This window comes from Clavelina lepadiformis, chromosome 1 (assembly GCF_947623445.1).
Source record: "Clavelina lepadiformis chromosome 1, kaClaLepa1.1, whole genome shotgun sequence".
Lineage (NCBI taxonomy): Eukaryota > Metazoa > Chordata > Ascidiacea > Aplousobranchia > Clavelinidae > Clavelina > Clavelina lepadiformis.
The window spans coordinates 21,223,896-21,250,492 of NC_135240.1; the positions used below are offsets into that span (position 1 = coordinate 21,223,896).

Here is a 26,597-nt window from a genome sequence, read left to right on the forward strand (position 1 = left end):
GACCTTGAGGCTCATGTATCATCGAGCGCAATAAACAATCAGACAATCGAACATTGTATTGGAGTGACTGGAACAATCAAGTTCAACAACCAAAACCAATCATTCCATTACAGGTTTTTCACGTTTTGAAATAAGCAAAAGAAACACGTTTTCTATAACTATTGAATGAAATTATTGCACCGAAAAAGTGGTTACAATTGAGAAAGTTTCGACTCCGGCTTGTTTTTTTTCTATCTTCGTCTTCAATGGTTCAGGTTCGGTTTGGGTTGTGACTCACATAATATATTGGGTTCTGGTTCCGGTTCGGCTCAAACCGGTTTAAAGGTTCAGGTTCAGTTCCGGTTCGACACCCTAGAAAAAAGTCACAAGTACATCAAATACAGTTAAGAAAATAGCATTTATGCAATTTATAAAATTCTTCATATAAATCAATTAAAAAAATTGTACATGTTGTACCAAAAGTTAGTCCATCCAAGCTTTCATCATGAATTAAATGAAAAATGCATGTAACAATGCCGATAAAAGAAGTTTCTTGATCGTGACTTTGTAAAAAGAATCGTAATGACGCGTTCAGGGCACATATGGTCTGGAGGAAAGCATAATCTCTATGATTTTTTAGTGGAACAGTAACAGCCTTATTTACAATGCTAGGGCAGATAAATTGGGAACATGAAGAATTGCAAATGATTTTGTAACACGTATATTCTAAATTCTGAAAATGCATATTTCGAAGTCTGAAACGACTAGATTGTCAAGCGCAAAATGGGACCAGTCCCGAAAAATTGGTTAATAAGGAAAATAGGTAACACACCAAGTTAATGTAGGTCTACAGGTTTTTATGGTAACTAGTTGTGTTGCAAAATAGGCTGTTTACAGTAAAACTGAAGCCTTTTTCAACCTATTTCAAAAAAGATAAAAATACCCAATTCCGAAACTGCAGTTATTGGCAAAACGTTTTCTAAAAACTGTGTGCTGGGAGAGTTTTTTTATCTTTTTTCGAAAAATAGTTTGAAAATAACTTCAGTTCCCCTTCAAGCTTATCATTTCACAACACCTACGTCTTGCAACTAGCTTATATACTTTGCATAACCTGGGTTACGTTTTTAAGTTAGGAAAAAAACGACGCAACTATGATTAGTTACATCCATTACGTTTTGGTAATTTGAGCGGTCTTGCTAAGGCTGCTTTATCATATAATAAAAACACAGGTTGCTTGTGTCATTACTACATGTCGAGAATAAGGATAATAATAGCCTAAAAATCAAGTAGCCTAAACTATAAAGTATTCATTATACAGAGAAAGAAGTTAGTTTTTCTGAATGCTAGTTTATTTTAATATATATTTTTATGCACGTATTAGGCAAATATTAACATATCAACTCAGATAACAAGTGACAAATTCTCATTAAAATGAAACTTTCAATATTCATTTCAAACTCTTTAAAATTCACTTCAAACCCCATCAGTTCAGTAATTTTCATATGATATTGTCAAAATTATGTCATCACAGGTAAAAACAGACAAAATCAAGAATAATGCTTCGGAAGAATGTGACATTCCCTTACTGTCTTGCACCACATCGAAAAAATTTCGTCTGACATTTGTTTCTGCACAAATTATTGTGGTAAAGCAGTTGGATAAAATCCTGTTTGATCTAAAAATAATACTTTATTAAATGGGGTAACAGCAATTCTGGAAAATATTCTTCTTGTTATTGTTTAACTTTTTCAAACTTAACACCGAATATACTGACCTTCTCTATTTGCTGGTCGGACAGACTGGTGCAATCCTCAGTTGGAAGGTAAAGCATCCGTCGTCCTCGTATTGGCCAGTCAGGTCCTAAGTGGAAAATTAGTCAATGTTTTCAAAAAGGCAAATTGTTTAATGAGAATGTCAAACAAGATTAGGAGTAATGGCCCTGATATTTCGCTTTAATTGTTATAAACTAATTGCAGTTTTCGGAATGTTCTGTAAAGCGGTGCAATGATGACTGAACCACAAAACCATTAAAGTTGAACTTGTTTAGATTCAGGCAACCTATTTGTATCATCTTGCCTATCATCGGTTGTTGGGGCAGTACACTACAACTAAGCAGATTCAACCAAAATGAAATATAGGTCTACATTATTCTAAACTGAGATTTACTATACACTGGAATAGGCTATAGCATATATACGAAACCAAAAAAACTACAAAATACATTAAACCATCATACAATGAAATAAAAAATGGCAGTTTATCAAACTGAAAAATTATTAAACGGAATTTACCAAAATAAGAAAATAACCAGAAAGGAATTAATCAAAAATGCAATGACTAATATAAATTTTTCTATATTTTTTAGTTTATTAACTTCCGTTTTGTTATAACTCTTCTTAGATAAATTCCGTTTTAATTATTTTTCGGCTTGATAAATTTGATTCACATTATTTAATTTCAAGATCCCTTTTTATTATTCTTTGTACTGAACTTTTACGTGTCTCGACAGTTGAGAACTTAAATAGCACTATAGTTGGGTACTTCGTTGAAACAAATGGCTGTTTAACAAAACAATTAACTGCTAATGAATACAAAAAAGCCTTACTGCGGCATTTGGCAATAAGCAAAGGATCATCTGCGTAACCTGCTGACCACCTGTGATTCGTGACACGACCGCAGACATCCCAAATGCGATAATAACGTTGTCGATTCAAGAAATCGTAGCCCTAGACACGGAATTGTTTAGTTAGTCGTTGTTTAAAATAATTCAATTGTTGTAGTTTACTTGTTCAGAGTTAGACGTTCCCTCATGAACATTGTGATTCGTATACAAGCCACAATGCCATACAGTAGTAACACTGACCAGAGTTTAAGCATCGTTAACGAGGGTTATAATACCTGTGCACACAGTGGCATGCAATAATGTGATTGCGTCATAGAGCCATGACGTCCTGCCACTACACAAACTATAGCCCCGTTAGAGGGCGGGGATGGTTCATCGCAATAACCTGTAACATGCGAAAGCGATGGAAATTTTCCAATCATACAATGGTAGGAAACATTCCTGACGGTCTGATACTCATCACATAAAACACTTTTGTCTATCTAAAGCGTAAAACTTAATAATAGTCTACGTAAGAAAACCTATGTCTTGACAATCTTTTTCTCCGTGCCCACGGCAGTGACATCGATATCTTATATTGGAGTGAGTATGGTGAACCCTGGTCCAACGTTCTCCAACATACTTTACCTGACCTTCTACTGTCAGACAATGAGGCTCTGTATAAAATGATCAACAAATTTAAGTTGGATTTGATTTGAAGTTAATGTTGGCTGAATACCACATCATAGAATAGGCTAAATCAAAATATACAGTACAAAACTACTCAAAGGTTAACCTTATTTCTATTTTCTAAACACAAGCTTGCTTCGTCAAGTGTGCTAAGGGATGAGTGAATGACCATCCCTTTTATAGTTAATGCCTGATTGCTATCGTGTATTCTGCTTTTTGTTTTATTATTGGAAGTAAGCTTAACTTTGATTTGACCGCACGTTATACTTATGTTAAAAAACCTGGATTTCGTGAGACTAGGTACGGTTCACAACGAATCAACGCATCTCTACACTCGCATCGTTCCATGGTGTGACCGTCAGCAGTGATTCCAGCAGTTTTATTCCAAGTGTAACCACTGCTTACCACCTGCGTTGTTTCAAAAAAAATTTTTCTGATCGTGATGCAATACATTCAGTTTAAGTTAGTTGTTACACCAGACGCCTTTTGCCAAATTTTGGACAAATACTTTGAAGCAGTTGATTCCGACATCGCCGGACGAATGACACTCACTTAACCGATACGTTAGTTTCTTATTATCAGAATGTTACCCTTGTTCCAGTGTCACAAGCTTGTAATGTTGCAATTCTTGGTCTCAAAACCTGTTTCCCGTAAACAATGTGATCGTTTACCCATTGCGCGTCTACAGCTGGTCTCGGAACTTCGGTAGTAACTGAAAGTGCAGATAGCATTAGGCCTACGTCTTACCCGGAAAGAAACGATGCATAACTCCTTTTCTCAGAAGCATGTTCCATCTACTCGTAACGCTACATACAATACATTATATATAGCCTACCAGAAGCCCGACATGTCACTTTCTCTGCTCCTAGACATTGGCAATCCATTACAAGTCCGGTGATGTCTGAGGATTTCCACTGGTCACCGCGCCGATAAGAATGATTCTGATGGTGGCATCGATCTATTTCAGACAATTTAAAATTGTCCTCATCACAATTATGTTTGAATGACATAAGCTACTTTTCTTAAATTCATGCAGTGTTTTCCTGTGTTAGGTAGGCTATACCGCATAGATGTGCCAAGACCTTACTTTCTCCTGAGCAGACAATTTGCATTCTATTGCTATGATTTCGTTCGCAAGAACAATCATACGTTCGACCGCCTCTTCTGCTTTCCCAGCGCTCGCTCTCTGTGTGGTATCGACGTAGGAACCGGTCATAACACCGTCGCTGCACACCTACCGCATGTGTAAATTCCAACATAAAGAAAGCAGCATTAGTTTCTGTTTTTAGGTGAATCCATTTGAATTCTGAACTCACTAAAACAAAGAGATTGGATCAACGTCTAAACTGATAATTAATAAATCTTCTATATTTGTGTTGTGCAATATAGGTTGCATGCAGAAATCATATGGGAATAGCCTATGGATACTATTGCCTGTAAGGTACAGATAGCCTGCCCTATCAAATAGGACAATACAATAAACTTTGAAAATGAAAGTGTAAGCAAAAACCATCTATAGTCAATGTAGTGTGGTATTGCCGTGGTGTAACTTATTCCTTAAACATAAAGTGAGTGAGATGGGGATTAAAATGATCCACATTATGCTGCCTGTGGTACCGAAATTGGAGGTTTCCTCGCATAACCAGCCAATTTTTTATAACAACTTTAATTGTTCAATAAAATCTTTCATTAAATTCATGAATAAAAAAAAGTAAGAAAATGAACACGCTCAATCTTAAAATTCGAGTGAGTTGAGTGAACGGTTGTATGCACATCCGCACCCACTCTTGAAAATACCACTGTGTAATTGTGAAAACTAACGTTGAGTAGATCTCCATTCACAATTTGGTGTTCCCAGGCCAGAGCAAGTGCAGTCAAACGTCTTCGAGCCAACCTCAAAACTCCATTTATCTCCGGGGCTATAACGTCGTTCTTGAAATGTGCATTGAATTGCCTGAAATTTTAACTTTGTTATTTCTGATCTTTCTAGTCAAAAAGTCGACAAACACAACTGCTGGAAACAAAAAGCAAACTAACTGGGTAAAAAATCACCAACCTGGCGTTTCGATTGGGATCTTGTAGAAGAAGCTTGTAGAGTGAGGAGGAGCAGAGCCAATAATAATGACCAAACATCACTATACATCCTAACTTTCTAGATTCACTTCTGCAAGAAACACCGCAGACTTCGCATATGGTAGATACCTTTAATTTATAAGGAATAAAAAGTCTGGCCAGGGTGTTCTTTTTTAATGCATTCCAACCTTGGAAACAACGGAACCATTATATTTATCATTCACATATTGGATAAATACTCCGTGTCTTCGGATATACTGTAACAATGCAAAACATGTCGTCTGTAACGATTTAAGAATCCACTGATCATTGCAAAAACCCTTCGCTAATACAGTAGTCTTACAATTGCCATTTGAGAGGCATTTCTTACAGCGTAATCACAAATGCAAGCGTCGGTGTCCTGCGTTTCTGGCCAATGATTAGGTTCAATCATTTAATAACTAACAATACAGTACTGCAGTTTACCACAAGATTTTTTGCATTTTGTTAACGACGTAAGGTAAAAGATACAATCACACCCGCTCTCCTAGGCCAAAAACATACTGTATGTTCCGTGGTATACTGTCGTAGGGCGCAGGCTATACACTACTGACTACAGTAAAGATTCTAGAACAAAAGGCAATAGCGATTAAAATATGTTTTTGTGTAATTGGAATAAATGTTCAGATGAACTTTCGAGTGCGATTCCTAACGCAAAAACGCCTAGTATGCTTGTACAATGAGTCTAAGGTACATTTCATATACAGTACAATGGACTTTTGCATGAAACGCATATTTAATTATACCACTGGTCTGTATACTCATATGGTTCGCTATAAGCTTAAAGCGTGATTGTGTTGGTGAAACTGCCTGCCCGTACTTTACGTAAAATCGCTTTTTTCAGTTTTTTGGCTAGCCATATGGCTCCAACTTGCCCATTATATGCTACTTCAACTGTAGCTTGAAGCCTACAGTAGCCTATACCTAATTTGCTGCCTATCCTTACGACCTTGAGTTCAGTTTTCCAAAGAAGATGTATTCACATTACAACCAGAAATGCGAAGTTGCTTGCATCTTACACTGTTTGCCTGGCACTAGACTGTTTGTGCGCATATATTACAAGAAGTTCAAAATAGTAAAGTTGTTTGGCAAATAAGGTCGTTGACTAAGATCAAAGAATAGTTTTCGTCAAGTAAGGGGCGTGAAATCAAGTCATGCGTAATGAGCAATGCAGTGTGACCGAAAATAAGACTCAAAAGAGAAGTTCTAGGACACAACCTTTACTTAAGTAAGTTAAGTCCAAAACGTTAAAGATAAATGGACGGTGTGCACAACGTTTATACAAAGGGCATTAACTTTATGCTTTGAAATTGAGTTACTTATAAGTTATAATACTCAATATAATATGTAATTTGGCTAACCAACAAATGTGTATATTCATCAAATTAATTGTGTAAATAGATGGTGTGACGTCACAATTAATGAAATTGCACCTGGAAAACAACAAAAGCTATTTTCCTAAACGCTTACCAAGTACAAAAGTAGTATGGTAAAAGATGAACATAATCCCGTCAACCGACGTGGAGCAGTCGTATCCAACGCAGAAGGACGCCATGACAATGATGACTGGCCAGGTTTTTATGACGTTGAAGAAGGTGAAAACGAAACAGGAGAATGGTCCAAAGACAAGGGGTAGCGTACATTTATGTTGATAACATTTCAAAAGTTAAAAATAACGGCAAACGGTATTGCTGGGTAGCTACTCATTTTAAACTGCTCAGTCATATGGTTTGATTGCAGGTCAACGGCCAAACTTTGTTTTCACACGATGTTTAGAACTTAAGAAAAATTTTATTTACGTACATTTCTAAACTAATTGGCCTTTTAAATGCTTCCATCAGATGCGATGCTTGGCGCAAAGATAAAGCTCTTCATGAATTTGCTCAAGTTTTTAGCGAAAGTGCAATATTTAATGGATTTATCATGCTGGCAATATTCGTTAATTCCATAATAATGATGTTTGATGTAAACGACTACTACCCTTCAATGAGACCATACTATCCGGTCAGTGTTGTTTACCTTCCTGCAGTAAGCCTAACCAAGTCATTTTTTTCTGACACGAGTCATTTTGAGTTGTGGTTAAATTGACTCAGTTAAGTCAAGGCCTTTAATCTAATAACTATTCTGAGATCACATTATGCGTTCCATTACACTATCTTAGTATATTGTTATACCATTAGTATATTGCTATGGCAGTCTACAAACTAGTCCGGTTGATACTAATTACAGAGAGTTGTTAAATGCTTGCAAAATGCAAAAATATCCGATTTTGCTACCTAAAGTTGTCTTTCTTGACCACACAATTGTCATATCGGGTTCTAGGTCGATTCAACCCACGGACGATTCAACCCCGGACGATTCAACCCACGGACGATTCAACCCAGGACCATTCAACCTAGGACGATTCAACCCGCGGACGATTCAACTCACGGACGATTCAAACCCCGGACGATTCAACCCGCGGACGATTCAACTCAGGACGATTCAACTCAGGACGATTCAACCCGCGGACGATTCAACCCACTGACCTTTCACGTACTTATGGCTTTTGCTATTACCAAGTTACTTAGTAGCCAATTGTAAGCTTAATATTGGACAGTCTAGAGTCTAGTTATTTTTCGCTAAGTAGGCCTACTAGTTACAACACGGTACATAAACTTGTTTTTATTTCAACACAAGATGTGTATTGGTATAATAGTAAAAGCGGCATCCGTGCCTGATAACGAACTGCGTAGACGTTTCTGTAAATGGGTTAAATCGCTCGTGGGTTGAATCGTCCGCGGGTTGAATCGTCCGGAGTTGATTCGTCCATGGATTGAATCGACCTAGAACCGAACAAAAAACGGTACGATTGCAATGGTACTATAACCGTTAATCACGACGTACAGGCCTATTCAGGATCGCCTAACTCTAGAGTCTAGACTGTCCAATATTAAGCTTACAATTGGCTACTAACTAACTTGGTAATAACCTAAGCCATAAGTACGTGAAAGGTCCGTGGGTTGAATCAAGTATGAGAAAGGTCCGTGGGTTGAATCGTCCGCGGGTTGAATCGTCCGCGAGTTAAATCGTCCGCGGGTTGAATCGTCCGTTGGTTGAATCGTCCGCGGGTTGAATCGTCCGCGGGTTGAATCGTCCGTGGGTTGAATCGTCCGTGGGTTGAATCGTCCTAGGTTGAATGGTCCTGGGTTGAATCGTCCGCAGGTTGAATCGTCCGGGGTTGAATCGTCCGACCACCGTCATATCGTGACTCGAGTATGGTTAGCTGTATGTGTCAAAATTTGTTTTTTTTTCAGCGCGTTCGTTAATTGCAAACGCGTTCACAAATTGTATGCACGTTCTCAATTTGCCTACGCGTATGTATGGTATTTTGCCTGGCCGCAAGGTTCAAAATAATGAGTTCATAAATTGCATGCACGATAAATTATTGTGTAAAAAACATGGCTGTGTTGGCCAAACGGGTCATCATTATACACGCTTGTAAATTGTGAACCGTGCGTTTTTTTGCGAACACTGTTGCAATTTGTATGCAAGCTGGTTATTGCATAGTCTATGGCATAGACTCTATGCGTTTGCAACTTGTCAACACATTAGCAATATAGTAAAGCGCGTGTGGTAATGAACCGTTTGGCCAACACAGCCATGTTTTTACACAATAATTTATTGTGCGTGCAATTTATGAGCTCGTTATTTTGAAACTTTTGACAGGCAAGTTATCAAACATACGCGTAGGCAAATTGCGAACGTGCCTGCCATTTGTGAAGGCGTCTGCAATTTACGAACGCGCTAAAAAAAACGAATTTTGACAAACACAGCTTAACCATACTCGAGTGATTACAACACTGGCCTAGCCGCATACACACTATACTCCACTAACTGTGAAATTTAGTAAATTATATCTTTTTTAAATTATACGGTACCGTTATCTGGTATTCTATGAATTTCGTTGTTTGATGATAAAGTTGTTTATATTTACTATGCCAACCTCATATTACAATAGAATTCATCTCACTTTTCACCGTGGTTAGGCTGCAGACATCATTTTCCTTGTAATTTATTCCTTGGAATTTGTCGTAAAATTCTACGCCGAACCCGCAAAATATTGGACGACATGGTCAAATCGATTTGATTTTTTCATTCTGTTTATATCGTTTACGCAGGTACAAAGTAAAGCACATGTAAATTGTACTTTATGTTTAAGGTATTGAAAAACATTTAGCAGGCCTACTCTATGTTTTTATCCTTAAAGCAAATTACTGCCATAGGTGTTCGTTGATCAATTTTATCACGACGTAGCAGAAGAAGCAGCTTGGACGGAAGCTTTGCCCATATTGAGAACTTTGAAAGCTACTAGGGCGCTACGTGCAATGCGTGCGGTGTCTTTCGTCAGAGGATTACAGGTATAACAGCCTAGGTTTGGTGATAACAGCAGTTCGAGAAGAGACTACTCTGCATAAAAGTGTTATGACGGAAGTTAACTTTCCCTTTTAAAAAACCCAGGTCCTTCTTACCGCATTGATAGACACGATGAAGAAATCCTTTATTAACGTAATGTTGATTCTACTTTTTATCATGTTCCTCTTTGCCATATTTGGTTACTACATGTTCGGATATGCGGGCGGCGACGAAGAAAACTGGGGCGATCTGGGATCTGCGTTCTTAACCCTCTTTAGCTTCGTAACAGTAAGTGGATAGTTACGTACTTATTGCACAGTATATACAGGCATTTGACTTAACATCCTAATTACGCAATAGAATAACGTAATGTCGTTGTGCAGGGACGCAGGATAGGGGAAAATAATAATAGTTTTAAGGGTAAGCTAGAAAATGGATATAGGCGGTAAACAGTGTTTCCATTAAAAAATAGATAAGTTATTATGAATTGATTTTTGGATACGAGTTTATTATCACAGATAACCAAACTTTTATTAAAAGTTTGGCAAGTTTTTCAAGTGCGTGACTAATACCATCAAGCTCTACTTCAACGATTCGTTATTATAGACGTGTAGGTTTTACACGCGATGTGTAATTGTGTTATTTGCAGGGCTAGTGCGTCCATTAGGCGAAGGCGAACACGAGCAGTGAGAGAACCGGATGTTAAAATATTTGAATCCCACCATTGCGCAGTAACGGAGGCTTGCCTAGGATGCAATATAGCCTTGCGCCGATCCCGGTTTTGCGCCAGTTTGGAAAAGATCATACTTTTCGACGATATCTCACAGGTGCAGAACGACCAAAATTGCAGTGTTCGCGTGACACAGTTTGCAGGCCCGATTTCTGCCAGCAAACGTACGACCTCTAAAAAAGATTAACTTACGCAACGGGCGGGTGCAAGTACAAGTGTGCTAATTATCATAATTAGCCCTTATAAGGCGGGAACCGTATTTTGCGCTTACCACAGTTTCACCAACCAGGAGTTTAACGTGGGAACGGAAAGACTGGAAGTGTCACATACACTGCGAACGCGTCAATCTGACCTGACGACTAGCTGTGTACTATTCCCAAGATGGATTTTGCCAAATTATCGTTAAAACACTTGTTTTCCAGTTCATTGAAGAACATATCTGCCCGAACGTCGTGCCATCAGGCAAGGACATTATGCTCCAGTTTTTAAATGACGCAGGACAGATCTACCGCCTAGTAGAACTTTTTTCACCCTGCATCATACCGTAACCTTACACGTGGACGAATTGCTCAAGGTTTTTGTCAGACTACGTTGACCATCTGTCACAGTGTGATGCAACTCATAATCAAAGTGTAACGTTGCAACAACCTGTTCATCAACTCTGCTAAGCACAATCACGGAGGAGTTGATCACTCTTTTGTTGACGGACTTCGCTTGCAGAATCTACAAACCACCTTTGCGAGACACTATACTTCTCTCTATAGAGCGCACCATGTGAGCGGGTCGACAAGGAAGCCTTCGCAGCACACAAGCTTCAGAAATTTCAGGGGTGCAGTTGCCATGCTTTCCACTATGGGTTATGTGTAAGGTCATATGGTTTTACCACATTTCGATAACTTGCTCGCCTGCCGGTAGCCAAAAACTAGTTTTGCATGTTGTTAAATATGAAAAAAGATAAAAGCGCAGGCTTAGATCAATCAACAAGAAAAACATGATAATTTCTAGACTATATTCCTATCTTGTAAATGCTCATGCTTTTTGGTTTATACAAATTGGACATTAACACTGTATGTAACAAGTAACAACAGACCACGCGCTGCAAGCCTTGGTCATTACCGTCATTTTCAGCGCCCCCTTTGTGCAAGGCATTGAAATCAGTAGGGGGGTGGGAGTTAGGCCTTGAAGAATCAATTACGGAATTGTGTGGATCCCCCTCCTCGGCTCAGAACAAAGTTATGACACCAACATGAGTCAATTGATTTGTCGAGATTTTATGATTGAGCAAAAAGAATTACACAATAGATCTGTTCTTCGGTGCATTTTCGAAACATATTCACACATGATATAGTATAAATATTTTCCTACAAAAATTGAATAAACAGGTAATGAATATGGTTATGGTATTGCACCCAAAGGCATAATTTGTTTTGTTTATAATATCCCTTTTTAACAGAAGTATTTGTAATTATGGTCTTATTAGGGCGCAATTCCAAGTAAAATACGAAAGATATATACCAGTAGTTAATGGTAAACAGCTTAAAAAAACAATGAAGTACATGCATTGAGACAACCACAGAAACACAATTAGTTCAAACTGAATAATTCTGTATCAAACAAGATTTGGACACAAGCATAAAAATTACTCAGTAAAAGACAAGAGAGAGAGAGTACTACTGCAAAGTATCAGCAAGGCAAATGGCTTCAGCAGCAATACGCCGAACTTCTGGATTGCCCAAGTCTGAAGCGGCAAACAGTAATTCACGACCATTTTCCACTAATCTACTGCTTAACTCTTTTACAAGTTCTACTGGTAAAAGTTGCTTCACCGAACGTGATACAAGTGGTGTTGAAAATAGTGCGCATTTGATGAATGTGAAAATAAATTCATTTAGTGGACTGGGTTCTCGCAATGTCATAAGTTTCCACAGTTTTTGTATAAAATCAGCTAACACAATGAGGATGGGTTCAGTAGGAGGCAGGCCAGAGCTGCTACCAGAAGATGCCAAATCATGTTCTGTTGATGAGCTTAGGAGACGACGGACTTTGTGCAAGTTATCCTGTCCTTTATTGGGAGATGCTTCATACAGAAACGGACTGAGTTTTTCACCAGATGCAAGCAACATCTTTTGTTTGAGTAGACAATCATTGAGAACTATGTCCAAACAAGCAACTGTCATTTTCGCAATGGCCGAACCTACTGGGTTAAGTATGGAATGAGGATCAGAGAGAAGTTGATCAGGAATTCCACTCTGGAGCATGTGTATGGTGAAAGATTCTAAGTTGAGCTTCATAACTGTGAACACAATATTTATGGCTGCTTCAACTGCATCCAAACGAATTTCTTTGAGAATGAAAGCAATTAAGTGTCTAGTAAAAATCTTTATGTCAAGAAACTTCAAACAAAATAGAAATTTTTTTAGGCGTTCATTATTTATCCAGCCATGGTTCTTTGTTTCTTGTAGTGTAACTTGCAGTATTTCTCCTGCAGACTTACCAAGGTTTGGCTTTAACGAGTTATCAAACTCTGGCAATAAATCTCCCATTAACTGGACTAAAATCTTGCCAAAGTAAGCATACCTTTCATCATAAGAAAGAGAAGACTGGTGCTGGGCCTGACTCTTTTCTGCAAGGATTTCCAACATTTTTATGTGGTCACTGTGTCCAACACATAATCGTAAAGCTCGAACAATTGCAAGCATCACAGCTAGGATAACACAAAGCGGGCAATTATCACGTATCAAATTGCAAGCTTTGGTGAGATCTGCGAATGATAAATAACCTTTTTGTTTTGCAATGATCAGTTCAATAAATGCCTGAGGTAGGTTGATGCAGACATCTTGCCATTTGGTTAAGCTTAGTCTAAATTCATTTGACGTTCGCAAAATTTTTATATATACTTCAACCCTGCTTGTATCAGTTTCATATTTGGTTACAATGGCACGGTTAGTTGGTAAAACCCACCACGCTTTAATCCACTGGTATAAAAAGCAACCACTCATTTCGGAGGTTTTCTGTATGGGGTCCATTACAACAGGCTTTCGAAAGGCATTAACCATGTGGCACGTCAACAAAGATGACATGTCAAAAAGAACTGCTCTTATCTGGGCTGTTTTAGAATTTTCAGCACTGCTTGCTTTCACACCCTCATTAAATTGCATGAGCTTGCTTGCAAAATTACTCAGTTGTCCAGAAGCAGCAGCACAAGCAATTAAAGTATGAAAACTTCCTTGACTACAAATCCCTTGAAAGGTTTTTAGAAGCATTTCTGGTTGCGTTGCAAAATCACCAGCATTTATACTGGTCATTAATTGTTTAAGAGTGCTCACACTTTTAACAATCAACTGTGGATTCTGGCACTTTTCTTGACCATATGATGCTGTTTCTTTCCTTATTTGTAACAAGTGTTCAATGTTTGGTTTAGCGGTTATAAGCCTCTCACTTACAAAATGTTCAGTTAAGGATTTCAGCCATGAAACTCCATCCTTCAACTGATCTAGGGCATCCAAAAGGCAGTCTAACTGACAAAGTTTATGTAACGCTTTAATAAGTTCTGATTCAAAGTGAGCAGACTTTTTGATTGCATTACGCGATGGAGATTCAAATTCACTTCCTTTTAAATTGGATCTCAGACAACAAAATATTTTGGGAATGCGCAGATAAATCATAGCAGACCACTCATGCTCCATTTCTGTTTTACAGTGAACTGAATCTAAAAATCCCATCAGGCATGTCTGAATCACATAAAACAATAACTCGAATGTTGATAGACCATGTATTTGAGACAACAGTGACAATTGAAGCGCAAAGCCTTCTGGTTCAGTGAGTGTTCGTCTTTCAACTTCGAAGATTATAAATCCTGACAGAGGAAGGAAAACCTGCAGCGATGATAATGTCACAGGATACACTGATCGAGATAATATTGGACATCTTGACAACTGTGATACATGATGACATGCATCACTGATTTCCTTGTGGAGAATATTCTGTGCCGAAGCTGTTTTCACAACAGCCAAGTCTGTTTCTATGTTACTCCAAGCACTACTTTCTTCAAATCTTGCTATGGTTAATAACATTGATGTGCGAGATCTGGTAGTGAGCTGCTCTATGATTTGACAATTTAATTTTATAAATTCATCAGCAGCAGTTGGATAAATGCCAGATACACCTTTTAAATATAATTCAGTGTTGTGAAAAAGCCATTGCAAGATAACACGCAACGTACTGCAAAGTGTCATAGGATCTTCGACAAGTGGGATTTCATTGATAATAGATAAATAGTTTTCAGATAAAGCATAAACCTCTCTCGTGCTCTCCAACTTGTGCAGGTCTTCATGTTTGGCTACAGCTGCAAATACTGCTGCGTAGGAAAGCATACCAGTGCTTATTGCATATTTAATATAATTTACTAATGTAGAGTTGGGGACTTTTCCAATGTATGCCTGAGATACGAGAATATCAGCAATATGAAAAACATCGGATGGATGATTGAGATATTGTTTGGTATGCATTGACCACTCTCTTTCTGACCACCTCTCCCGCCATGCAGTCATTACCAGCTGCTTCAAGTCTAATACAGAATTTGTTGGCATCCTCTTTTTACATTACTACCACTAAAATGTCCTAAAAAAACAAAGCATTGCTTCTCATAACATCATTATCCCACATTAGAAATTCGCTGATAGTCTGTAAATTGGATAAAACCAGTGTAAATAAAATAACCCACATAAATAAAAACAGCCTCAGGGGTAACAGTAAGCACACATAAGATTAGATAAAATCTAGTGAGCTGTCAACACAATAGCCGAGTGAGATAAACCTTGCCACAGTTACCAAATTACATCACAAGCAATTACTGGTCAACTCTATATAGATGTTGATTTTGTTAGTATTCAGTTAAATAACTCTATCACATAACACTGCCATTGGGCCTCTCCATGTTAAAACCTCTTCCTTTTGTTTACACTTAACATGTAAATGGCATATATATACTGCAACTATCATTAAATGTATCATGTGACCTTACATAACCATTGCTATGAAAATGTTCTGCCTACACCAATGATAACAGTAACAGCAAATGACAATAGGTGATTACAACAAACAACTTCGGAGTAGCAACCAACCAATCTTAATCGTCAATTAAGTTAAAGAAAAACTATGAGTTTTAAAAGCAGAATTAAATCCATAGAAAACAAAACTATGGTGGAAATTGTTAAATAAGCTTGAATTTATTAGTACCGGCAGGCCATTTCTTTTTAAGTACAGCAAAACTCGTATTGTCTACTCTGCTAGATCAGGGGTGTTCAAATGGCGGATCTCGATCCGGATCTTTTCAACTTTTTGTCTGGATCTTCCAATGTAGTCTTGAAACAATCTTGCAGCTGTAGCACACTTCACTTTTGACTTTTACAAAGTTATAAATATGTTGTAGGCCCTACAATGTAGGGTACATTTAAATAAATAAAGCACCATTAAATTTAAAGCACGTCCAATATGTTTACTATTCGTATTTAGTGGATCATCACGTTGTCAGGTTTGGTTGTGGTGGATCATGGCAGAAATCATTTGAACACCCTTGTACTAGATAATCTTGTCTGGAGCAACGAAATCTATCTTTAACTTAGATAACAAGTGGTTTTCAGTATTCAATAAATATATGGCAATTGCTTCTTGATTACAATTTGTATTTTCCGAAATATTGAATATCTTTTTTAAATGATTTTTGCTAAAATATGAAAATAAAGATAATTCGTGGAAGTGCATGGAATGACCCCAAAAATATATGCCTGCAGAAATCAATTCGATTTTTACAAATGAATGCTGTGTTCTGCACAGTGATTGGTTTTCAATAAAGAAGTATTCTTGTCAAGCTCATTGCACAGCAAAGTGTGACTTTCTACAGTAACCTCAAGACAAATGCAAGATCGGTAACATGCAAAAGTATTACACACTGCTGGTTCACAACATGATACCTCATTTATAATTAATGTTATCATTTCATTGCCTGTGCCATAAACTGCTCTTTAACAGAAGGTATTGAGTTACATGCCATTAATCCAAGACATCGAAGTGCAACAATTGGAGAAAAGTCTGTAGAGTACAGCCGTTTCAGTAAATCAATTGATACAGACATGGGAAAGTTGCCCAACTGCCTTTCAGATTCATATTCGAGAAGGTGGTTCAATGAACCAATATCTTCACCACCATAGACTGCTTTTTCTATAACACGTAGCAGGCATTCTACATCACGAAAACCTAAATTTGCACCTTGACCAGCTAATGGATGAACCCTATGAATGGCATCACCAATCACTGCAAGCCTGGGTTTAACATACTTTATGGCATGTGAAAAACCTAATGGAAAGCTTGCACGTTTTCCAGACACGCTGCTAATGCAAGGAGGATATTGTTTTGCATTGTAAACGTTGCTTGAAAATAGCCTAGTGGCATAGTCTTGCACATATTTAACTATAGCACTAGAGTGGTGTTCTTGCCAGAAAGCGTTGTTAATTGCTGACACAAACTCTTCGTCACTCATGGAAAGCAACTCCATTGCATGTTCATGTGTTGTGCTCCATACCAGTGAACTTCTTTGACTTGTCAAAGGCAAAAGAGCGATAGGACCAGTAGGAAGAAATCGCTGCCATGCCACATGGTTTTCTATTTCTTCATGAAGCTCCAGTGTAGCCACAACCGCAGACTGGTCATAATCCCACTTCATTTTACTCAAGAGTGCTTTTTGTGCAATAAAAGAATTCACTCCATCAGCGGCAACTAGCAACCTGGTTTTCAGTTCTGGTCCATCTTTCAAATTTATAGTAACAGGAGGAATGGCAGTTGTAGTGTCGTCAAGAGCATAATTTCTTGGAGTTATGCAACCACTAATTTTACTTTCATACATAACTTCCACCTGGCCTTGAAGCTGTGTGTTCAAAACATCTGTGAGGCTTGCAATAATCATATCATTTTCAACAATCGCACAGAGGTCTTCTGACATGTTGGGTTCATTGAACATGATCATGCCGTCTGAGCACGCATCCCACACTTGCATTTTCCTAACTGTTCCGAATCGTGGAATTTTTTCCCATGCAGTCAAATTTTTAAGAAACTTCATATTTCCTGGGGATATTGCACAAACACGATTGGAATAGAAGTTCGGAGGACTGAATAAAATATCAGTTGATTTTCTTTGTCCACCTTCTAGTAAGAGTATCCGCTTTCCCTGCATGTATGAACTTTTTCCTAGTGCACATGCCATTGCACCACCTATCATTCCACCGCCAGCAATAATGACATCATATACTCTTTCTCCTTTTCCAGCATCGTCCGATATGAACTGACGTTTCTCACTTGATGCAGAAATACCCTTGGTTGGAATTCTTCGACACAAACGTGTTTGTAAACATTTTGATAATTCAGATCTAAGTGTCAACATTTTCTAAGACTGTGATGTAATCAAAAATAAATGGTTTAAGTTATAATGTAGGTCAGAGATTTTTTTCTCAAGAACCATACAAGTTTGGCACTACAACAAAGAAAAAAAACTTGGTGTAGTGGTATGTTTAATATTCTTTTATTAAACTGGAAGTAGCTTCATATAAAACAGCTGATAATCTTTAACTATAGTAAAGTAGACCACACCATACTGTATTAGGTGGTCTTAACGAGGTGACTGACCTCGGACAGTCTAGTGGTTGCCAGGGGTTCAGGTCGGAAAGTGGGCTGTTTTTTTGCGGAGAAATCTCTTAGCATCAAAAATGAAAATTCATTCACACACATTTTTGAAAGTTTATGTTAGACTGTAAGTTTTTATTTTTTGTGGGTAAAAAGTTGAATGGCTATAGCTAAAAACAAAATCTAATTACTATAATTAAAAACCTGGCTATATTCATTGTGATGGCCTAAATATACTGTACGCAAGTTGGTACCAACTTGCTTATACTGTATCACTAAAACACAGCAAATTCAATTGGGGCACTTTTATTTCCCCTTCTTTGGTAATAGAAATGAAGTTTATCAATTGCATTACCAATGACCGTTATAATTTAAGGAAAAGACAACAGCAGATCACCTATAGTACTGTATTAATATTACTGATATACCGACCCATGTTACCGAAGGGGCCGCTGACTCAATTTTTGGCATGGGCGCCTCCCAGCCTTAATCCGCTGCTGCTGTGCAGGAAACATAATTTAGTTCTAATGCAAAAGTGTACAATCAGATGACGTCAAAATTTGAGTAACTGCAGGAATCTATAATATGCAAAGGCATCCTGGGATCGTGCACTTCTACAATAGACACCATAATTTTGTCCGCAGACAAAACACTCGGTTAAGTCCCACATAAGTAAGGGACACTTCTCAAATTACATAATTAAACGTTATATTCCTTCATCACTGCAATTGTTTGCTTGCATACAAGACATAATGGCTTGCCATTATTCTCAATCATAAAATAATTTTTCAACCACTATTCATTAAATATTCTGCCTTCGTCAGCAAGCTTTCTTTTCTTACTTGTTTCCATTTTATAAGGTTATACAATCCTTTCTAGCAAAATTTAGAAGATTTTTAACTTAATTCAAAGTTTAGACAAAAGGGCCTATTCTGTTTCGATCTATCAGGTCTCGTCAGTACAACTGGCTTCTTACAGTAACTAGTAGCCTACCTAGTAGGAGTAGAATGAGTAGAATAATGCCCAATATGATGACGTAATAGACAAATGGATGGTGCGATGCGATGCAATGATGCTGTCGCAATTATTGGATTATGCCAAATTTCTCACTGTTGCGCAATAGCCAGTATTAGGGTTCCAATTTAAAAGATACATAACATGAAAACTGTGGAATATTTAAAAGAAAGAAAAACGTCCGGAACACTAGGTACATATCAGCCTTTAAGAAGCCCAGTTGTACTGATGAGACCTGATAGGTTGAAACAGTATAGGCCCTGCTGCCTACAACTTTGAATTAAATTTTTGACACTTTTTATCCAAATGCTATACTTGTTCTAATTGAAATAAATTAAATCAATACTGTGAAAGCTCGCGGGCCGCATGCGGCTGCGGACCTGTAGTTGGACCACGCTGAGTTAAGACATAACAAGCAAACCGCGATAAATAAATAAAACTTACAAAGAGAAACAAATTTTCTATGCTGAAAATGTCTTACAGCAAAATTCAATGCTGCAAACATTGTGCAGCATTGTGCGTTAGATTAGAAGGTAGATTTACGTTAGGATTAGTTACTATGTTATAATATTCAAGATAGGTTAACAAGGAAATGTGAAAACTAGTTACGAATGCACAATTTTTTTCTGGTAAAATAGTGGCAGCAATCATTGTATAACACCATACCAAAGCAACCGATAATTACTTTAGCAGCCTATTTATAAGAAATCCAAGAACTGTAATGAGTTGTGGGTTACGTTTAGCCAAGCTAGTTTTTCTGACTTGATTTAAGTCACCCAGATCACTGTTGTAACGATAAAATTGTCATCATTTCTACTCGTTCGATCCTATGCCACCAAAGTTGTTTTTGTGCAAGTTCTGATAGACGCGTCCTTTTTTGATTCGCATATCTCAAATTTGGTTTTGTATGTCGTTTAGCGCCACTGGGTAGGCCTATCGCAACCTTGTGACATCGGTGCTCCAACCGCTCCGCCACTAAGCCAACTAACATTATGACAGATTTGACAGTCAAAAGTAAAGCCAAGTTCCATTTTCCTTATGAGCGCTCTGAGTTATATTTGAACTTTTTAGCCTATTGGCCTAAAAATATATGTAGACCTAAATTATTTATATAATTATTAATATATTATTTTTTAAGAATTATACCAGTTAATTAAGCAGTTAATAATTATTTATATTTTTCAGGTAGATGGATGGTTTGACGCTCAAATCGAAATGGATGAGAGAACAACGCAATTTTCAAGAATTTATACCATTCTTTTTATTGTAGTTGGTCATTTTCTCATATTCAACATTTTTGTTGGAGTAAATATAATGAACATTCAAGAAGCAAATGAAAATTATCATGAACAAGTTAGTAGTTTCTAATTGCATTTTTTCAGCTGGGCCGCTTAAAATTCTATAGTACAAAAAAAGCCAGGATAGAGTTTCGCGAGGCGAGGTATGACGCGACTTGGGGGTCCCAAAATTACGGAAGACCTTGCCATCTATCCTAGGAAGGTCCGGGGGGAGGGGGCATGAAGTCACGTAAAGCTTTGAATCTATATGGCCTAAAATGCATAAAATTTTGCTCTTCTTTCAAAAAATAAGCCAGAGATTTGTTTGCAAGTGCATTTCTTTTCAATTTATGTTTCTCTAAACTTTACTCCATAATCCCAAAGATCTCACATCCTTCATTTTATTATTATTATCGAGCACCTAATAGCCTACCTCAGAGGCTTGCTAGCAGAGAGCAAAACTTTTTCTTTGTGTTGGCAAGTTATCTTAAATTACGTGAACGTTTGAGTATGAAGCTATATGAAATTAATCTCAAAGCAGGAGGGGACCAATTCACATGAAGCTTCGATTTACACAACTTTCTCCTATTCTAAATACAGTTTATACAGCTAATTAGCATGAATCATGCTGTAAATGACTCGATCCTGTCCAGAAAAGGTGCGATTAGTTAACAATAATATTCGAATACAACGTTTGTTTTAATAGAAGGCGTATACAAAATAGAGGCCCCCTTCTCGCTCGCCTCAACCTAAAGCCACTACATAGTGATAAGCGACCCTAATGAATAGTCTTTTCATGTATTTATTGATGCTTACAAGTCTGAAATGGGTTTTGCATATGTGGCGCTGTCAAAATTCAGGTTTCTTCAAAATTGAGGACTGAAGCCTACATTAACATTGCACATTACGCCTTTTTGCTAGAACATATCTAAAATATCGGCTATTAAAACTTTCTATACCGTTAATTGTCGCGCATATTCGGAAAAATTTTGAATAATGTTTCCTGTATCCCTTTCCTATATACACTTTTGGCGCGATCAGGGCGTGCTTTTCTCTGTATAGACATGTTCATTTCAGAATATCAAATCGATTCATAGGCGTATGGCTGAAGTAGAAAGTAGGCCTATAGTCAGTGATTTAGTTTGAAGATAATTTGCAGTAATTTTCATTTGCACTCACATACGCACAAAAAGTGTTATATCAGTCTACAACTTGATTTTCACGTATTTGACATAACAATGCTCTGACGAGGGACAAAAGTATGTCTGAAGCTGTTTAGCCTCAGATAATTATTTATGTGTTTCCCTGCAGTTGTATGACTTTTAGCAAGCTCTTGGTAATTTGTGCTTACACAACTTTGAGCATTTTAGATCGATAACTATTTCTCAAACTACTTCTTACTTGAGTAGTTTAAAATGTTCTACTTTCTGCTTTATGCTTGAGTGGTTTTAGAGTTTAGACAGCAATACTTCCACTTGTAGTGGAGTAGATTTTTTCGGGATTAACAATGCTTCTACTTAAGTAACTTATTTGTTTACTTTACTCACCAATGTTTAAAACTATAAGGCACTCAGCATGGTGAAAACCAAAAAATGATTGTGTTAGCTTAGGGCCTAGGCCTACTTGTATTAAAGAAATAGGATGTAGGGCAAGCAAGTTTCACTTGTAACAAATTTTTATTGCTTTCAGGTCATAGCGGAAAAGGAAGCTATTCTTGCACGCAAGAAAGATAGTATTTTGCATAGTCAGCAAGAAGACGTCAGGTAAGTTGAAGCTAATTGGTCCACACAGAGATTTTTCCCCAGCGAATATTACGTTTGTTTAACAATTTGTCCAACTGGTTAAGTTAAACAAACCTCCTTAAAATCGCTTACAAAAAATCTATGTTTAAATCCAGCCTAACATTAACGCAGGGGTGTCCAACCCGAAGGTTCTGAGCAGCCCGCGCGGTATTTTTCGAAGTGACTTATATTAAATTATCAACTGAATCGTCTACGTAATTTATGGCAAACTTTCATTCCGAGAAATTGGCTTGTATTGTTTGCTTTCTTTGCCTATTGCTCGATACTATATAGATTAGAGCAATAGATAGTAGAGATAATAGATAATATAGATAATATACTATAGTCTCTAGTACAGGGGTGCACAACTGTTAATTTTATTGCATCACAATTTATTTCTAAGATTAGAATTTTAGTGAGAGGGTTTTAATTAGAAATTAGCAGTAAACACTCAAGTGGCCCGCGCAATCTTTTGTAAATTGCATGTGGCCCTTTTGCCAAATAGGTTGGACACCCCTGCATTAACGTCTTTATTGTCAATTACGCTAAATTGCAACGTGATGGTGTAATATAGTTATAAGTCGATAGTTGAAATGGTTAACAGATTGATTATAATTATGTTATAGGTGTAACATTTTATTCATTACGTTCAAATGTTTCACTTTCAGTTCTCTATACTGTATAAATACAGTACTTCTAAATTAATTCTATCTTTTTAACCATTTTACATAGGTTATCTATTTCTAATTGATATAAGAAACTCTGTGTGCTCTTTTCCAGTCTTTTGTAGCCTCTACCAGAAGGTTGCTAAAAAATATTCTATAACTTCACTTTAAATAAACTAACCTACACAATTATATATAGGCTTCTATAAAGCTGTAATTATAGCTTCAGAGAATTAAAAAAAGGACAAGTTACTTCTGAACGAAACCCTTTTTATAGTTTATGTACTGGAGATACAAACATTACGGGTTTAAATGCAAAAGAATGCAGTGATGGAAGCGTGAGTTTCAGTAGTGTAGTGGTTATCACGTTCGCCTCACACGCGAAAGGTCCCCGGTTCGAGCCCGGGCTGAAACATCTTTTTCTTTCATCTTTAATGCGCATTCAAATAGTTCTTCATATTGGTATTTTGATCAAATGCAGTTTGTTTATGTGAGTTACCTTAAATGTTTTTTTTTTATTTGCAGAAAGTTAAAAGAAAGGCAAATTGAAAAGGATTGCGGAAATTTTTATGAAATGGTAAAGCCGTTTCAAGAAACGCTTCGAAACGATGACTATGTTATTCTTGAAGATTTAGTCACCAGTTTGGATTGGATTGATTTGTACCTTGAAACATTGGAACACACAGACGAAACTATGTGGAAGTAAGCTAGCATATTTGCCACTTGGCACTTAATGATATAATAGTGGTTTTTGAACAATATTACCTGCAAGTTGCTTCAATGAAATTTCTCCATGGGCAGTACTATATTCATGCTTACGTGGCAATATCTCCCACAATAGGAAAAACGCAAAAGTGGCTTAAAACTTAAAAACTTCCATTTATATCTGTCAACAGATATAATGATTACTTTGCTCTACTAAATTGTTGACAACGACTTGCAAGAAGAAAAAACTAATTAATTGTTTCCGCCCGGGCTCGAACCGGGGACCTTTCGCGTGTTAGGCGAACGTGATAACCACTACACTACGGAAACTTGTGCTTACATTATTGCAATTAACCTAATAACGTCATAGCGCTATGAAGGCACCGAGATCGATGATCAAATTTGAGCATAGAAATTGTTTAATGAAATTAAATTTTACTGCAAAGTGTTTGAACATGATGGATTTTTTCCTACAACTTCTTAGGTAAACTACGTCGCATTTAAAACCAGCACAACAATCAACCAATTGGACAAGTAACAAACGGGTAAAATTTTATAACCATGAGTTGGTTCGATGCTACAGTAGAATGCTAGATTCCTAGGGTGTAATGTAATATACAGTCGACTCCGCTTAATTCGGACACTTTGGTTCCGCTCACTTTTGTCGGAATTAAGCGGAAAATCAATTGTTCGTTTCATGGTCTTGCATAAAGGCAAAAAACGCATTTAAAATACTGTAGTGTTGCGTAATAAATGAATTGCAGCTGCGCTATACTCCAGTAACTGGCACTGATCGCATAAAACGTCTTCGTTTACTTTAATGAGCAATTTCAATTTTTGTGCTAAACTTTTCTGTACAATTTTGTCCTACAAGATGGACGCAATTGTACCGAAGCTAAAGCGACTATGAAGCTGGCACGGCGTTATATGAGTTCATTGTCGATTGTTACTGCATCGATCGTCATTGTTTCACCATAATCACTCATAATGCAATTGAATCTTGCCTATAAACGAACGAAGTACTGTTTATTGTGTAATAACTAATAACCTAACGATGGAATTGCGAACCTGTGTCCGAATTAAGCGGAGAATTGTCCGAATTAACAGGAGTTTTTTACGTTCAATTTTTAGTTTTGTTCCGTTCCCGAGCATTTTGGCCGACTAAAGCGGTTGTCCGGGTTATCCGGTGTCCGAATTAAGCGGATTCGACTGTATATGCCTATGGTGTTACTAGCATTCTGGAAAGAAGAACGAGGTTTCTACAGTTTCTTGCAAAAATTATCTGTGAACTGGTTCAAGCTGGTCAACTTGATTCAATTCAGGTCAAAACTAAGTCTAGATTCTAGAACAACAGAACAATACAGTATGTCATAATCCTATATAATATATGTCCATGAGATGTGTGCAGTATATAAGTATATATTTATAATAAGAATCTGTAGAGATTTTTTAAGTATAATAAGCTTAATATTTAAAATAAGTTTATAAGAAACTCTCGTATCAAATCAACTCAAGATTTAAAAACTTTACTCGTTTGTTACCACGGGCGCCGAAACTTTTTTTGGCAGAGGGGACAAAATTCTGAAACGGCGCTCTTTACGAACGTTATTTTGGTTGAAAATTGCGCCGTCTCGGTTGCTTTCATTGTAAGACAATATTAAATCATGAGAAAAATTTTTATGACAAAATACATAAATAAACCATTACTTTTTAGGGGCAAAAACACGTACGTGAGTAGAATTTTCATTCATATCTTTTTATGATTACGCAGTTAGCGTTTTGTAGCGTATTTACCAAGAAACTGCTTTAATGTTGTTTTTAGAGTCATAAACTTTCCCTGAAAGAAACTTATACTATAAAAATTATGCCAAAATTAAATAAGAAACTAAAGGCATAATTACTAAAAGCTGCAACCGAATGTTTCTTATAAGTAAAGAGTGTGCTTTTCTAAATATTTTATTTTTAAGCCAGTCTTTAAATCAAAGGCATTCATATAAGTTTCTGATGAAACTGATTTCCACAAAGTTCAATATCACAGGCTCGCCAGTTATGTGCGGTGCTGTCACTGCTGTGTATTAATCGATATAATACTTTATATGACTTATTTTATAATGGACTTGTGGGTGATACAATAAGCGACAACACCAATCTCATTTTCGCTTTCTTTTTATGGGGTGTAATCTTAGTGACTATGTCATTATGAGTTTTGTTACATAACGTATTTTCTCTCTATATCTGTCTTGGGAGATATGGATTCTGTTTATGTTCTGCGTCCTCTAAATGTATTGAAAACAAAGAAGTTAATCGAAGTCATATTTTATCTTGGGACTTCTGAAAGGTGGGCGTCAAATTAAAGGTTTATGGTAGGCTTATCAGACAACCGTTTTTTTCCAGTGGACTCCTATTAGACTATCATTGTCTAGTTACTCTAGTACTACCACCGTGGTCCGTTGTAGTCATTGTCATTATCGCCATTTTCCTACTTAACCTAACTTTACCGCTACTTATGGTGAAATAATCACTGCCTAAATTTTATTTCTCCGTTTGCGTGGAAAGCTCACCGATAAATTTATAATTGCAGCATTCAGCAAAGCCATTTTGAACTTGCACACATCTTAACAGAATCCATCAGCAAAGAGATTTCCAAACGTCTGGGCAAGTGAAAGGGAAAGTAACATCAGAACAGAATCCTAAACTTGATGCAAGATGCCTTAAAAATACTGTTCTATTTATATTAGATTACTTGCTGACTGTTACACTTTCATCTGTTAACTTTTCCGATTCAAGCAAGATGCAAAATTAATTAACACTGCAAACGTTTAACATCAAGGTAAATATATAGGCTACGTATAATACCGTGGATTAGGCGGCCGTTTCCAAAACATTTGGTTTGAAAATGTTATTACGTACCTTGCGCACACTGCATACAGGTAATAAGGTTTCAGCAACACGAATAACTATAGGCTTACTATC

General features: G+C 37.1%; 4 protein-coding genes and 2 non-coding genes across 9 annotated transcripts; 2 read left to right on the top strand and 4 right to left on the bottom strand.

Moving 5' to 3' along the window:
• Nucleotides 1-1,312: 1,312 nt before the first annotated feature.
• LOC143455306 (uncharacterized) lies at nt 1,313-5,559 on the bottom strand. The gene is made up of 11 exons (XM_076955078.1): nt 5,328-5,559; nt 5,093-5,225; nt 4,359-4,505; nt 4,107-4,229; nt 3,862-3,983; nt 3,553-3,679; nt 3,124-3,258; nt 2,878-2,987; nt 2,585-2,705; nt 1,754-1,839; nt 1,313-1,654 (listed from the first exon to the last, which is right to left on the bottom strand). Exons 1-11 carry the CDS (start codon nt 5,412-5,414, stop codon nt 1,562-1,564), a joined length of 1,284 nt encoding a protein of 427 aa, XP_076811193.1. The 5' UTR covers nt 5,415-5,559; the 3' UTR covers nt 1,313-1,561.
• Nucleotides 5,560-6,833: 1,274 nt separating this feature from the next.
• Nucleotides 6,834-26,575, top strand: LOC143472291 (cation channel sperm-associated protein 3-like). 4 transcript variants are annotated; one of them, XM_076969967.1, is made up of 11 exons: nt 6,834-7,015; nt 7,225-7,387; nt 9,412-9,543; nt 9,649-9,783; nt 9,884-10,066; nt 20,382-20,549; nt 22,163-22,236; nt 23,445-23,621; nt 24,109-24,169; nt 24,756-24,946; nt 26,206-26,575. In XM_076969967.1, the coding sequence occupies exons 1-9, from the start codon at nt 6,870-6,872 to the stop codon at nt 24,110-24,112; spliced, it is 1,182 nt and encodes a 393-aa protein (XP_076826082.1). In that variant the 5' UTR covers nt 6,834-6,869; the 3' UTR covers nt 24,113-24,169; nt 24,756-24,946; nt 26,206-26,575. The 4 variants fall into 4 exon arrangements, with proteins under 4 accessions (XP_076826082.1, XP_076826081.1, XP_076826080.1 ...); XM_076969966.1 differs by lacking the exon at nt 24,109-24,169; XM_076969965.1 differs by lacking the exons at nt 24,109-24,169; nt 24,756-24,946.
• Nucleotides 11,764-15,099, bottom strand: LOC143451855 (mediator of RNA polymerase II transcription subunit 24-like). The gene has a single exon (XM_076952610.1). It carries the CDS (start codon nt 15,095-15,097, stop codon nt 12,179-12,181), a length of 2,919 nt encoding a protein of 972 aa, XP_076808725.1. The 5' UTR covers nt 15,098-15,099; the 3' UTR covers nt 11,764-12,178.
• Nucleotides 15,129-17,972, bottom strand: LOC143451861 (ubiquinone biosynthesis monooxygenase COQ6, mitochondrial-like). The gene has a single exon (XM_076952620.1). The coding sequence runs from the start codon at nt 17,941-17,943 to the stop codon at nt 16,501-16,503; it is 1,443 nt and encodes a 480-aa protein (XP_076808735.1). The 5' UTR covers nt 17,944-17,972; the 3' UTR covers nt 15,129-16,500.
• Trnav-cac (transfer RNA valine (anticodon CAC)) lies at nt 23,262-23,334 on the top strand. The gene has a single exon. It is a non-coding gene; the product is annotated as a tRNA-Val (tRNA).
• On the bottom strand, nt 23,882-23,954 carry Trnav-aac (transfer RNA valine (anticodon AAC)). Its single transcript has one exon. It is a non-coding gene; the product is annotated as a tRNA-Val (tRNA).
• Nucleotides 26,576-26,597: the final 22 nt, after the last annotated feature.